Source organism: Leptodactylus fuscus, chromosome 6 (genome assembly GCF_031893055.1).
Source record: "Leptodactylus fuscus isolate aLepFus1 chromosome 6, aLepFus1.hap2, whole genome shotgun sequence".
In the NCBI taxonomy this organism is placed as follows: Eukaryota; Metazoa; Chordata; class Amphibia; order Anura; family Leptodactylidae; genus Leptodactylus; species Leptodactylus fuscus.
The window spans coordinates 38831732-38846872 of record NC_134270.1 but is presented as its reverse complement, the minus strand read 5'-3'; the positions used below and the strand labels follow the sequence as shown (position 1 = coordinate 38846872).

Genomic DNA, 15141 nt, shown 5'->3' with positions numbered 1-15141 from the left:
GTATAATAAAATGTGTAAATTACACATGCACAATGGAATTCTTATACAGTAATCCATAGAGGGAACTGCCCTCGAAGACCCTTCATTTACAACCGTAACCTCGGGGCTGCGGCCTTATGTGATCCCTGACAAGTACATACAGTCATTGAAGTGACTAATAATGGAGATGAGTCTGGAGGTCGCCTCCCTAATGGATGGCGCGGCTACATTTGTTTAACAGAATGTTTAGTAATCAATCGAAAAAAAAAATTATGGGTGCCCTCATTATAGATTGAGCGGCGTCATTAGGAAGAAGAACGTCTCCGAGACTGCCACAATAAGATTTACAGCTGGGGCTAAGAGGACCATCGTGCAGCACCAAGGATCTAAGGTCTCCTTACTGAGAACGACGGAGGGGACAGAAGCGGGAAATGGGTATTGGGAGGATTTTACCCATATAAGTGACATTCATTTCCATATGATCAGCAGGAGAGGGCTGACAGCTCCAGGTCGTGCACATTACACCAGCGTTCAGTACCATTACATTTATTACGAGGACTGTGCTCGCCTATTCCAGTCACGAGGCCTATGAAAATCCTGCAGCATTTCTACTTCACATGTATACGGTTCTGCAGTAGCACTTGAATATTTCATATGGGAATCCTGCTGTATTGTGGTACCAATTAATACCCTACATCTACTACATATTTTACTGTAAATGGATGGAAGAGTCGCACAGGGAATATACGGTTAACAAGGCTGAAGTGGCGGCTGTGGGCGCTCTCATTAATACTATGTATATAGTGCTGAACATACAAATGTGCTGCAGAATCTTACTGCACTGCTTCATTTGTTATCAGGAGCGGCGGTGCTAGGCTTTACTCCGCTAGTAATGCAATGTTTTCTTGCCGGTTTGTTGCTAGGAACATGCCACTCGATCGACTAATTCGCTGCTGTGTAAACATTGTAGTCATCTGACCAGAATGTACAGTCAAACGTGCTGCGTTCCTGTAGCCACAGCAGATTGTCTGGGAACGTACACATTATACACATTGAAGTTAGTCTATTAGGGATATGAGGAAAACAGAAATGACTGTATTGGACTCGTACGGAGACGCCATCAGCTTGTAAAAAGAAAACAGCTTGGGGGGATCATTCTCTAAGGCAGTGTACATTGGCGCATAAGTCTAGGTTCACACCTGCACCTGTGGTCCATTCAGGGATTCCGTTCCCCATTCTGCTAAAACAATGTGGAGAGGAAGGTCATTTTTTCGGGCAGAAAATCCATTATAGTTTCTGAAGGTCGCAGGTTTCAGCAAGTTAACGCTTTTTAAGCGAATTAGGTTTCCGAAGTGGACACAAGGAATGATAAGCCGAACACAAGTGTGGACCTAGCGTTTGGCAGGAAACATTATCACTACAACCAATGCCATGCTATAAAGATAGCCCACCATGGCATGTTATTCTAATAATAAGAACTTATTCACATGACTCCATATGGTTCCATGAAAAATATAGGACATGCTCTATTTTTTCTAGGACTGGGTTCTTGGGTCTGTTTTCAAAGAACTAATTCATCCATTAAGATGAATCCTACTAATATTATAAATGTGAAAGTTTGTGTGTTTGGATGTTTGTTCCTCAATCAGGCAAAAAATGGCTAAACGGACTGGAATGAAATTTGGCACATGCCGGGAAAAAAGAAAATCTAATTTGTTGCAAAATTCTAAAACAAGGACAGCTATGAGTTCTCCTCAAGCGGAGCTCAGGGGGATCATCGGCACCAACAACACACTCATTATTTGGTGTCCCAGCGAGCTGCTGAGATGCCGAACAATCACGGGCACAGCGTGAGGAACGAATTCAGTGGCAGGCCAGCTTCAGAGCTGCCAAAACGTCGGACCAGGTGGATTATCAATGCCAACAACATGCTCATTATATGGCTTCCCAGCAAGCTGCTGAGATGCCGAAATAATCACAGGCACAGGGCGAGGAATGAGTTCAGCAGCAGGCCAGCTTCACAGCTGCTGAAACGCCGGAGCAGGCAGATCATCAACACCAACAACATGCTCATTATATGGCGTCCCAGCGAGCTGCTGAGATGCCGGAACAGTCACAGGCACGGTGTGAGGAACAAGTTCAGCAGCAGGACAGCTTAAGAGCTGCCGTAACGCCGGAGCAGGCAAACCATCAACGGCAGCAACTTGCTGAACTTGCAGAGGCTAGTAGATCCATAACAAAAATGTATCTGTGCAACACCAGGCCAAAAACTGGATTTGTGATGTGTATCTATGTACAGAGCCATAGTGTGATACTGACAGTGGACTCTGCCACGCTGGTAATACATCATCTGTATATGTCACAAGCATCCAGGCCCCCATTCACATGACCTTCTGGTCTCTGTTGGGCTAGTATACATCAGGATTTTTTTTTTGTTTCTGTACATCTATCGAGCAGCAATGTCTGAGACAGATCTCAAGAAGAAACCTCTCACGTTGAGTTTAACAAGCCAGTGGCTAAGAGCGAAGGGATCTAAGCCAACCCAAATTTGATAATGACCATCACTAGTCCCCTGACATAGAGTAAATTCAGTGGATTACTGTAAATGAATGAACACTGCTTATGACATATGAAATAATATGGAGCGGCCATGATGGTGCGTGTTGTGGTCCACTATAGGCCATCAGTAGCCACAGCGGTTACGTACCCTACACATCGATATCACTAATTACCAATAAGATTGATTACCAAGGTCACATTTTGGAAAATATTGCCGGTGCGGGGTGAGGGCTTCATGGTAATACAGAGAACTGTAATATTACCGCAATAACAAAGCATTAATATTACTCAGAGGGACTTCAATGTTTTAACATAATGGAAAATTCTTGGTAGTAATGGTTCTCATGGAGAAGATCCAGCTCCGGGATAGAGTCTTCCAGGCAATGCTCCATGTGAAAAAAAAAACAAAAAAAAACCATGCAGATTCCCCCAGAAGGAAGAAAACTGCTCCTCTAGTACTAGTAGTAGAGCAACGTGTGGCAATGAAAGTAGAAGCAACCTTGTAACGTTGAAGGCGTAAAGTTTGTGACAACTTTATTAAGTTCTTGGAAGGGAAAGGAGTTATAGTTGTCTTTTGAGAAACACAAGACGTCTCCCCAGGTCATTATGGTGAATGTCATTTTAGTCAACAATAGAAGGTAGCCAGCAATAATGGAACCAATGATAGTGAAGTTTGGGGCTGAAGCTAGAGGGGAACAAACATTTTTTAGACCAGTAATATAAATTACATGTGATAGTTGATGGCCCCTGTTACAAAAATTTGCCTTAGGGCCCAACAGCATCAGGTTAAAGATGTAGCCCACAAACATACATCACATACGCACAGGATATCTGACTGCTACAAACCCCAGGAGTACAAGTATGGGGGTCTGTGTTTTCTATGTGAACTAAGTAGTAGGATGCTTGTGTGGCCAACTCTCCATTTACTATTTTCAGCCTGACGGCCAGCGACGGTGTTCTTTCACTCCCTTAAAAGTGTATAGAGTGATGGTCACACATGTGCAGCCACTTCATTCACACCGGTGACCTAGGGCCCCTGTTATCATGACTGCTGGGGCTCCTAATGGTGGCTAAAATGGCTGACTATGGAGACTGCAACATAACAAAACCTTACTCACCTCCCCCCAATTCAGACACCGCCATGGTCCCCATCGCTCTCCACTTCCTCCTGTCCTCCTGATACGCATATCCGCTTTGTTGGGACCAAAGTGGTGGGAAATTGGGGTAAATAAGATTTGGTTTTGTTAGGGCTGTTATATACAGGTCATGCTCTACTTTTGTCGGCTTTACAAACCACCCCATGCACTGTAACATAGGAGGGAAAATGCCCTTCCCTGGGGTGCAAATCAGATGTGAAATATGGACGTTTTTGCACTTCTATTGTGTCAATGTAAGTTAAGAGTAAGAATATTGCATTATTTATAGGGGTATTCCTGTTGATAACCTATCTGTAGTATAGAAATAGCAGATAATTGAGGGTTCAATTCTCATCACCCCACCAATCGGGCTGATTGATGGGGCTGCAGTCTTGTCCCTGTATATAGCGTAGTGTCTGGATTTGGAACTGAGTCCCATGGACGTGAATTAGACTGAGCTCCAGAATGACCACATGACTGATGAAAAGTAGCTGCAGATCCTGACCCAATCTCTCTGGCTTCCCTTTCAAGCTACTGATCAGTTGAAGGACCGGGAGTTACCGTTGATCACCCCCAATCTGATAATGACGACTTATCGTAAAGATAAGGTCATGAATGAAAGTCCTCAAATATTCCATGTTATATCAGGTATCTGATTAAACAGAATAAAATGAAAAAACTGCATATTGATTAGTCCTGTAGTTGTGTATATATATGCTAAACCGCAAATATAAAGCTATAAACCGGAGACGTAAGAGGTGATTGATTCTACGAGCTGGAAACATGGCATGTTTATATGAATCTAGTACATACAGTACAGCCCCGGCTACAGAAATGTGAAACAGTCTGCTGGAGATTTCACTAATGATTTACATAGAACGTCTTCTAATGAAAACCGGCTCCAATAAACTCCTTGGTATGATGAAATAATAAATCCAGAGATGAGAGGACAAGTAGTATTTTAATTAGTTCTGTAATTTGCACACCTGCTTATATTCTCTACTGTCACAAACGCCCCCTGGTGGCTACATCCACTACAGGTTTCAATGTGAAAATCTAAAAGAAAATCTGGATTTCTAACAAAAAACATTGCTGCAGTTTCAATAAAAATAAGGTTTGTAATGGCTTATGTCTACCAGAAATATATTTCAGAACTATAACAGATTTCAGCGAGGATTCTACGCCGAAATCCTCATCACCACTGTAAGCAGTCAGTATGTGAGTTGGTTTTTCACAACCTTGTTCACATGCTGCAGTAAATTTCCAATTTAAAAAAAAAAAAAAAAAAAAAAAAATATTACCGAAATGTCGTAGAAATAAGGCAGCGGAAAAGCACAATGCAGATTAACCTCAGCATATGGAGTTAATCCTTGTGAGGATCCGCAGCACATCACACTACAAATCCTCTATGGACATGCAGATGATTTGTGCCAAAGATCTCATAGTAAAATATTTATCAGATTTGGAATAAGTATATTCAAAAAGTGCGAATTTAACCTAAAAACGGCAAGACTGGTTGTACTTGTAAGGCCGGGTTCACACCTGCGCCGGACACAAAGTCCTGCATGTCCGACTTTGTGTCCGGTTACAAAAAAACGGTTTCTGCACGGAGAGGTAGAAGACGTTCACGGGCTGTCACTTCGCAAACCCATTCAAGCGAATGAGTTTGAAAAGTGACTGCCGGTTTCCGTCTCCTGTCCAGTTTTCGGGCAGAAGACGGAAACTTGCAAAGCGGAGACTGAGTGCAGGTGTGAACCCGCCCTAATATGGATTCAGTGATATCAACAGATGCTAGTATTCCTTAGGCTAGGGCTACATGGCAACACTGGACAAGTCCTATCGGTCAACCAAAGAACTCCAGGTCATCCAGCAACTCCTTCACTAATGTTAGTGAATGGGGCAGTGCTGCAACCCCTAGTGAGCCACAACTGAGACTTTAGGAGGCAAAACAGTCCATCATTGCACACTAGGAGTTGCATTGGGACTCCATTCACTAACAATAGTAAAGTAGTCGCAGGGTGACTCGGTGATCTTTGGTCCCACAATGGGAATTGTGCCCAAAGTCACTGTGTAGTCTTAACCTTATAGCCAAAAGCAGACACAGCTTTTGACCATGGCTAGTTATAGGGGGCTCTAAATGGGTTCAGAGGTTTGCACCACGGTGCACAGGCAATATAACGTAAGAAAATATATATGACACAATACGTCTCAAACCATCGCCTTTCCTACAAGTATTGAAGGAGTTCTCCCACAAATAATACAGGATTGGCGAATATCGGGGGTCCGAATTGGCAGGAACCCCAGAAATCATGAAAAGAGGGTTCCCAGGATCTGAATGGGATGGTTGCGTGCTTGCATGCCCAGCACTCCAATACAGATATGGAACCTGAACTTGGCTATCATCAGTCCAATAGATGTGGCTGAAATGTTGGTTATTAGGGTTGAGCGATGGGGATCGGAAAAGATCGGATTCTGATCAGTGATCGAGTAAATTTCACGATCTTATCCCGAGCTTTTTAGGCGGGATCGAGGTCGGAGGTTATTTCCCACAATGCTTTGCTACTGGCCACGCATTGTGGGAAAAGCTAACAATGTTAGCTATTTTGCCGTTTCGAATAGCACGCTCCCATAGGAATGAATGGATGCAGCCGGCACATAGCCTGTGACGGCATCCGGTCACTTAACCCCCTGCAAGCCGGCTGCATCCATTCATTCTTATGGGAGCGTGCTATTCAAAACGCAGTTTCGTATAGTACTCGCTCATCTCACAGCAGTGCAGCACAGAGTGATTTACTGCAGCCTGCCACTCTTCTGGTTCGTCCCTGTTTTACCGTATACTCAGCAGCTCTGCTACATCTGAGATGTAGCAGAGCCGAGTATACGGCACAGCAGGGAGGAAACAGAATAGTATAGTCCACTAGAAACAGAATAGTCCACTTACCTGCACAGATCCGCTGCCGCTCCCTGTTCTTCTCGGTCTGGCTCTCTCTCATTTACAGGCCTTCAGAGCGCCATGCACGCCCCTAGTTCTCAGGTTAATGTTACAGACCTAGGAAGAAGGCGGGGCTTCTGGCTTAGGAGAGTGTGGGTGGGCACTGGGAGGGGAGATGTGAGTGATGCTCATGTCTCCCCTAAGTGAGTGATGCTACACTCTCCTAAGCCACAACAAGCCCCACCTACTCCCAGCATCTGTAACACTAGCCTAGGGAGACGGGGGCGCGCACGATGATCTGAAGGCCTGTAAATGAGAGAGAAGAGGAGCGAAACAACGGGGAACGACAGTGATCTGTGCAGGTAAGTGGGCACCAGGTAAGTAGCTAAAGGATTTTTTTTTAATCACTACACAGCGTGTAGACTAAAAATCAAATCATTAATTTTTTGTACTCCATGCTGTGTAGCGAATAGGATCGTTTTTAAAATCCGATCTTCGATTATTAAAAAAATTCCATTAACTTGCATTAGGATTGGAATTGGGATCGGGCTCGAACAGAAAATGATCGGAAATCAGATTTTAAAAACGATCCTGAAATCTCAAGATCGGCTCAACCCAAATGGTTATACATGTGCACTATGGCTCTGTTCCCACAGGGAACTTTTGGACATTACTTGAGGTCCTAGCAGTCAGGACCTCAGACAATCTGTAACTGATCCCATTCCCTGTTTGCAGCATAACACTGTTGTTTGAGGGATAACCACAATATAATCTCGTATTATATAATATAATCTCACCACATCTTACAGAACTACAGCTCAGATTAAGTGGGATTATGATTTTCATTTTTCTGAACTCATAATAGTAATCTGCTATAGGTAGCACAAAATGTAATATAGGAATTGTAATGAAATGGAAAAATATGGAATTGCCACGAGGACTCGGCTAACTTGCCTTTACATGAGGTGGACAAAAGTAAAGCTCAGACGCATAATGATGTCTACGCGCTCGTATTAAGTGCCCCAATAGCTTATAGTCTCAAGATATTCCTGCAGCTGACATTTAAAGAGCAGGCGAAGGCAACATTTGACATTAACATATATCAAAGGCGGCATACTATTGAACGGAATATTATATATGATATCAAAGCCCTATCTGTGCCTAGTTAAATACGTCCACCATTCGCTCGGTCTCCCGGTGCTGGAGGTAGCAGAAGTTGCAAGAGCTGAAGTGTCTGATACATAAAACCTGGACCTTTGCAAAGCTGATGCAATATGCATTACTGGTACTCACTATAACGTCTGCAGATCTACTGGTAATATTCATACACAGGCAAGTAGAAAACATGCACAGATGCAGCAAAGTTGAACTTGACACTTATTACTTGTTACATGGGTATATATTATTCATAAGCTAAATGGACATCAGTGTCGGCTGCTTACAATCACTCACAGGCCTACAGGGCTCAGATGCATATCCTTGACAAAATGCCAAGAAGCAGCATGTAGCACCTTAGCCCTCAAGCGTAGAACACGTGCTAAATTTGTTGCTGGAGGATTGATAATATATGATGAAGAATTAAAGGGGATGTTCCAGAATCACTAATAGTCCCATCATTGGGTTACTGGGAGCCCCACCGAACACAAGACTCCTGAATCCAGCATCAGTCGTTCATGCTTACTGCTAGTCTATGGGGATGAAGATAACTAGGCCCTGTACTCTGCCACCTCCATTAGTCCCCCAGATACTAAATGGGATTACTCACACTGCACATCAATGTACTGTCGAGTCTCCAGGTCCTTCACCGCTGGATGGTCAACGAGACACACAAAGGGAACTTCATCATCTTCTCGAAGAACGGTGACTGATATTTGACTGCGAACTCTGAACATCTTATTGTCCATGGCCTCCACCTCCGTTTTACTGCCTGTGAATATCCAGAGAAAAGCCACCGCATTACATCTTCATGTAATATTTATTCTATTCCTCATCTAGCCTGCAGTACCTTATTCTGGCTCTCGCCTCTGGTTTCCCTTTTTGCATGTTGTAGCTCTCCGTTTCAGAGAATTTTGAAATCTTTGTCCTAGTTCTGGGTTTGCATTCAGCACTCAGAACAATGTCAAGATGACCTGATCTCCGGTTTCCCAATCTAATATGTAATCTTCTCATCCATATTATGATGCTCTATACAGCCCACAGAGAATCTCTGCTCGTCTCGCTACATACTAACTACCCCATTCTTTGTTTCAAGCTGACAATTCTGACAAAATGACCAAAAAGTTTCTCTCTCTTCTTGGTAGTGAATTACAATCAGTACGTCATCTTAGAATATGTTAGTCAATTTGTTAGGCTGCGTTGACATCTGAGTTACAGAATTCATTGCAGATTTCTTCAAAAATGTCATAAAATTTTTCTTCTCTTATGACAAAAATGATGTTTTAAAAACTGCAACTCATCCTATAGAAAATAAGCCCTCAAACAACTATTTTGCTGGAAAAATGCAATAGTTCTGGGTCCCTCTCAAAAAATTACTAAAAAAAAAAAAGCACATTAAAATAGTACTAATGTAAACAATGTAAGGTTGAAAATAATGAAAAAATCTAAAACCCCTACAGATTATTGGTTATTAAGGAGTTAAAGTGATCAATTGTTAATCACAAAATGAACTTTTTGGCTCTCATCTAACCTTTTGGCATTATAGGCTAGTGTTCATTATAGGAGTGGTTTCCTACCTGTGACTTTCCAGTTATAATTAAACTACAAGTCCCTGATAGTGTTGAGTGAGTAGTATTCGATCGAATATCTCTCCGGCATGCGTGTAATCGGCCCAACACCAAGGGGTCAAACTCATCAAATATTCGAGGCATTTAACCCCTTGGTTTTTGGCCAATTACATGCATTCCTATGCCGGCGAGGTATTTGATCGAATACTACTCGCTCAACACTAGTCCCAGAAGGTTGGGGGTTGTAGCTTTGTTATAGTTGGGGCCAGGGGTATAACTATAGAGGATGCAGAGGTAACATTCCTACCGGCCCTGGAGCTTGAGGGGGCCAAAAGACTCTTTACACTATAATAAAGTACCAATATTATAGACGGCACATGGAAATTGGTGGCCCTGATACAGATTTTGCATTGGGACCCAGGTGCTTTTAGGTGCCTTAGGTTGGAGCCACTGGGCTTACATGTTTCAGAGAATTGTTTGAACCTTCCATAAAGGTGTCCTTACACCACCTCTTGTCTCACCTGTACCGAATACTCTCTATTTAATCTCACCTTCCAGCTCCTGGTTTCCCTTGTACCAGCGTATTACGGCTGCTGGTTTGCTGGCCATAGCTGTGCAATTCATTTCCACTTCTTCCCCTTCTACATAGGTGTCCTTCTGCACATCGATCACCAAGTTGTTTGGTGGAACTGAAAAAACAACAAAGATGAAGTGAGAGAAAGTCAGGAACCCAAATATCACAAAAATAGTCAATGCTACTAGAGCAGGCCCAACCGAAATATCAATGTAGACCAATGGCTCAAGGGACTTTACAACTGATGACCCAGCCATAGATGAGTATTCATTGACACCATCCCCGAAGACCTGATTATAGAGCTATAACTCCCTGAAACAGACACAGTGCCGTATATTATGCAGTGGCCATGAACAGTACTGCAGCTTTATTACATTCAAGGGATAAGTTATCAATATTAATACCTCTTAAAGCAAGTTGTATACCTCAGGCAAAAGTTAACCCCAACAATGTCGGGATACAGTGAGCATCTCGCTTCTTTTTTCCAGGAGCCGGAAGAAACAGCTTCCGGAAAAAAGACCTGAGTCTTTTTGGTCAGGATTTTAAGATGGATGCAGCCTCAAAACCCTGACCAAAAAACTCTGTGCGAACTTAGCCTAACTCATAGATCCCGGTGGGACTGGACCCTCATGTAATGTGTATGCGGGCCTTTTGACTCTTTCAGAGGAGAGAAGGATTGGATAATTGGGTTTCAACTTGGCGAATTCTTTGGAGAGATAAAGTGATGCCAGCAGATTACGCCCCTGTTCCATTCAGAAGACAGGTACACTCAGCGGTATAGGACCACCAACTCCCCTCTAATCCGGCTGCCTGTCCATAGAGTAGAGGCAGCAGGGGAGGCAGATGAAGGAGACCTAAAGCCCCCTCTGTTGCGTCCTGAAAACGTAACCATCAAGGCTCTGGAGACCTGGATATGTATTAGTATGCTTATCCAGTGCAGGGAATGCAATGGTAATCTTTATTTCTTCCATTACTTTGCAATGACAGACTAAAAAAAAAATCAACTTCCAATCAAACAATATTATCAAGTATGTGGGGGGGGGGGGGAAAGAGCAAAAATGGAAGAGAAATCAAAGCGTTAACATGAATCATCAAAGCTGGAAGGATAAATATTAACACAAAATAAAAGAAAAACATTGCGGGAAGTCAGGACAGATTGCTCGGAAGACAACAGATGTAGATGAAACATTAGATGACAATGAAGGTCAACAGAATGTAGCAACATTAGCTTTCCAACTGTACAGCCGCATAAATGAAACTACAATTTTAGTAGGAGGAAACAGTGGGATTCAAAAGAAATCAGGAAACGGGTTCAGAAGAATAGTGAAGTAAGATCTGAATAAAATGGTGGTAACAGATAAAAAAGGCGGAAGTAGAGAAAAACAAAAACAAAAACGTGGTAAGTCCTTACTAAGCACAGTAATTGTCGTATACGCCTCCTGTGGGGGGTCTGTGTACAGCTGGCAGAAGTATCGCCCCTCATCGTGGATGGACACATTGGTGAGAGACACCCTCAACTCGCTACTGGAGAAGTTCACCAGCTGGAATCGCGAATCCTTCAAGGCTGAAGAGTAAAAGGAAAAAAATATTGTTACATTTTAGAAAACGAGACCTACACAAAAGCACGAGATATCGATATCCATCCTGGAGAAAAATACATTATACAAAGTATCAAAAGGCAAACACTAAAAACCATTAAGTCAGCAAATGGACTAGTTAAAAAGAAAACTATTTAGAAAAATCAATAGTGCCAAGACGTATTGGGAATCAACTTATTGGAATGCACTTAGTATGTGGAGTTCTTAGTACATTTCTTGTCGGAGTGCAAATGCCTAATCTCTGGCTTTATAGATATTGAATACAGTCTTCAGTATGATCTTCCATTCAGAGAAAACATGGCTGTATGAAATGCTTGTCTTCCATCCGCTTCTATTTAATGGTGAGCACTGATTTACCAGGACTGAACAAAACAAAGCTATAGCTTCCTACAAATGTTCCTTTTCTTAGGTTACTTCCACATCATAAATATGTATGGGGTGTACTGGTTCTCAGATGAGGTACTGGTGGATCTAGATGAGATATGGAGACTTATGTGCAATGGCCATTGGATGAAAAGTACTGTATGTAAATTTGATCTTCTCAAGAAGAAAGAGGGTATGGGGGCACTCGTCCACATTAGGGAGAGTGTTCGCCTACATAGGCAGTACGGAGACTTACAAGTCATTCCTGCTCCGCTAGGGATTATGGGTAAAAAATATGCAAATCTAGTCTCCTGGATGGAATTAGGAGAACAGAGTGCACTCTGTACACCACCCTATAGAGGGCAGCATCCATAATCCATAGTTGGGAATCTGTTCCTTTTGGGACAGAAATACTGATTTAGCAATTAAATCCACATTATGATTAAAAGACTTTATAACTGAGTCGTTCATGATGTTAAGGATGCTGCCCTCTATAGGGTGGTGTACAGAGTGCACTCTGTTCTCCTAATTCCATCCTGGAGAATAGATTTGCATATTTTTTACCAAGAAGAGTCACCTAAAAGAAGCTATTTTGTAAATCAAGGATTGAATCAGGAGTGTTGAAAGAAGACTAGGGACATTTGCCAAATCAGACACCTATCTGTAAACAGCCACTTTGGGTTTCTTGTCCATCTTCAGTACAGACAAGGGTGTGGACTACATGAGGTGGTGTACTAGCTCTCATTCAAGAGATCCAGAAGAAGGATGAAGTTTTACAAGCAATGCTCCAAGTATGTAAACCAAATCTGTTCTAGAAAGAAGAAAGTGTTCTCTAGTGTCACAGGTAGCCCATAAGTCAATGTTAGGTCTCATTCACATGAAAGGATTCATTCGTTCATCGTAGACTTTAATGACTCTGTTCACATGACCATTATGTTAACAGTTCATATGAACGACCCAAGAAAAAGAACAAACTGTAGCCACTGGTGTAAATGCTCTGCCTTGCCATGTGAATGAAGTCTTGGACTCATAAAAGAGCCCTGAAATTTGGCTAGGTCTATGGCAAGTAGACTCTAAAAAGAGAAAGTTGATCCCTAACCAGATTTTGGGATCTACTACCGACCCATTCAGGATCTAACTGTGGCATTTTGTGCTCTGTTTTACCACCACAGGTTCCACTACAACTCTGTGATGGGTATTATCAAATAGGGGAAGTCTGGAAGTAGAGATGATAAATCTGGATTCTGGCCTCATTTCCTAAAATGTTTCAGGCTCGACCCAACCAAACTTCTGGGGTTCGGTACCCACAAATTACTATTATACTCTGGGGTGTCTTCAAACCACAGAGGATATTAACGAGAAGTCAAGGGAAAGTGAAAAATCATAATTGATACTTATACTCACCTCTCCTGGGCTCCCTTGGTACTGTTCAGTGGTCTTCAAACCTCCTGGGTGATGTCATGGGTCACTGAAGCAATGCTGTGGCTTGTGGTCACATAGGGCATGACATCATACTACTTGTGTTAAAGCATTATGATACCAGGTCCAGAAGCCCCCTGGATGGGGAACATCATCCAGGAAGCCAGAATAGGATCTAGAGAGAAGCCTGAATGCTACAAGAGCCCAAGACGTGCAAGGGAAGGCAAGTATAAGTATTCATCATGCTTCCACACCTACTCTAGGTCTCTGCTTACTATACTCTGAGGTCTGATCTTCTGGTTTGGGCCCAAACTTGGATGAACCCATGGATATTCAGCGAAACAAATCTCATGAGGTTCATCCATTTCTAGTATCCGTTTTATTGTGATCCACTGACGAAACAGGCGGACAAACCCATTAAGATCTGGCAAAATAAATCTCGTGAGGTTTACCCATCTCTATATGGCAGCAGAGGAACACTTGGCATCCCTGAAACACTTGCAGAGTTTGAAAAACAGGAGATGAATATGAGAAAGGAAAAACCAGAAAAATAAACGCTTTCGCGACACCTTTTGCGCTGAAGCATTGTTTACTTATGGCTTTCTTCACACTGACAATAGCAAATATTGTACGACATTGATCTTTACTCAATAGGAAGAAAAGCTGCAAACTATATAAAAGGGAGCTGCCTATGGATAGATAAAGGTTCATATTGTTTCCTTCAGTAGTGAACAACCTAAGAACACATATATAGACGTCCATAATGAGTCATAGAATCAGGAGGGGCGGGGGATAAACATAAGCAATGCAGCCGAAGCCATCTGTGGCCAGGAGAGATCAACATAATGTTAAAGACTTGGAGTGACAATGAAAAAGCGAGGTCAGGACGAGCAGTATGATAGCATTTATTCAGTTATTAGTCATAGCACGGAGGGGTGGGGATGCTGGGTAATGAGCTATATTGTCTGCTGCTAAGTAACACCTCAAGCAATCCAAAGTGTCTGAAGGCTAAAGAAAGTAACAATGTCTTACCTAATAGAAGGTGTAATCGCCACTGTTTCTCCGATGCAATGTAATGAGCAGATCCCAATGTCCCTACTACAACTGTCTGGTCCTCAGCAATGTGCCGACTACAACTGTCTGGTCCTCAGCAATGTGCCTACTACAACTGGTCCTCAGCAATGTGCCTTCTACAACTGACTGGTCCTCAGCAATGTGCCTACTACAACTGGTCCTCAGCAATGTGTCTACTATAACTGACTGGTCCTTAGCAATGTGCCTACTACAACTGACTGGTCCTCAGCAATGTGCCTACTACAACTGGTCCTCAGCAATGTGTCTACTATAACTGACTGGTCCTTAGCAATGTGCCTACTACAACTGGTCCTTAGCAATATGCCTACTACAACTGGTCCTCAGCAATGTGCCTACTGCAACTGGTCCTTAGCAATATGCCTGCTACAACTGACTGGTTCTCAGCAATATGCCTACTACAACTGACTGGTCCTCAGCAATGTGCCTACTACAACTGGTGCTCAGCAATGTGCCTACTACAACTGGTCCTCAGAAATGTGCCTACTACAACTGGTCCTCAGCAATGTGCCTGCTACAACTGTCTGGTTCTCAGCAATGTGTCTACTACAACTGACTGGTCCTCAGCAATGTGTCTACTACAACTGACTGGTCCTCAGCAATGTGCCTTCTACAACTGACTGGTCCTCAGCAATGTGTCTACTATAACTGACTGGTCCTCAGCAATGTGCCTTCTACAACTGACTGGTCCTCAGCAATGTGCCTACTACAACTGGTCCTCAGCAATGTGCCTGCTACAACTGACTGGTTCTCAGCAATGTGCCTT

The 15141-nt window shown here is 42.9% G+C and overlaps 1 protein-coding gene across 5 annotated transcripts in view; it reads right to left on the bottom strand.

The window, feature by feature from the left end:
• CADM1 (cell adhesion molecule 1) overlaps positions 1-15141 on the bottom strand; it is a 246941-nt gene that overhangs the window by 72947 nt on the left and 158853 nt on the right. For all 5 annotated transcript variants that reach the window (XM_075279758.1, XM_075279754.1, XM_075279755.1 and 2 more), the window contains 3 exons: positions 11315-11467; positions 9881-10018; positions 8372-8533 (listed from right to left, as the gene is read on the bottom strand). In XM_075279758.1, coding sequence (XP_075135859.1) covers positions 8372-8533; positions 9881-10018; positions 11315-11467 — 453 coding nt within the window. The remainder of the gene's footprint in view (positions 1-8371; positions 8534-9880; positions 10019-11314; positions 11468-15141) is intronic.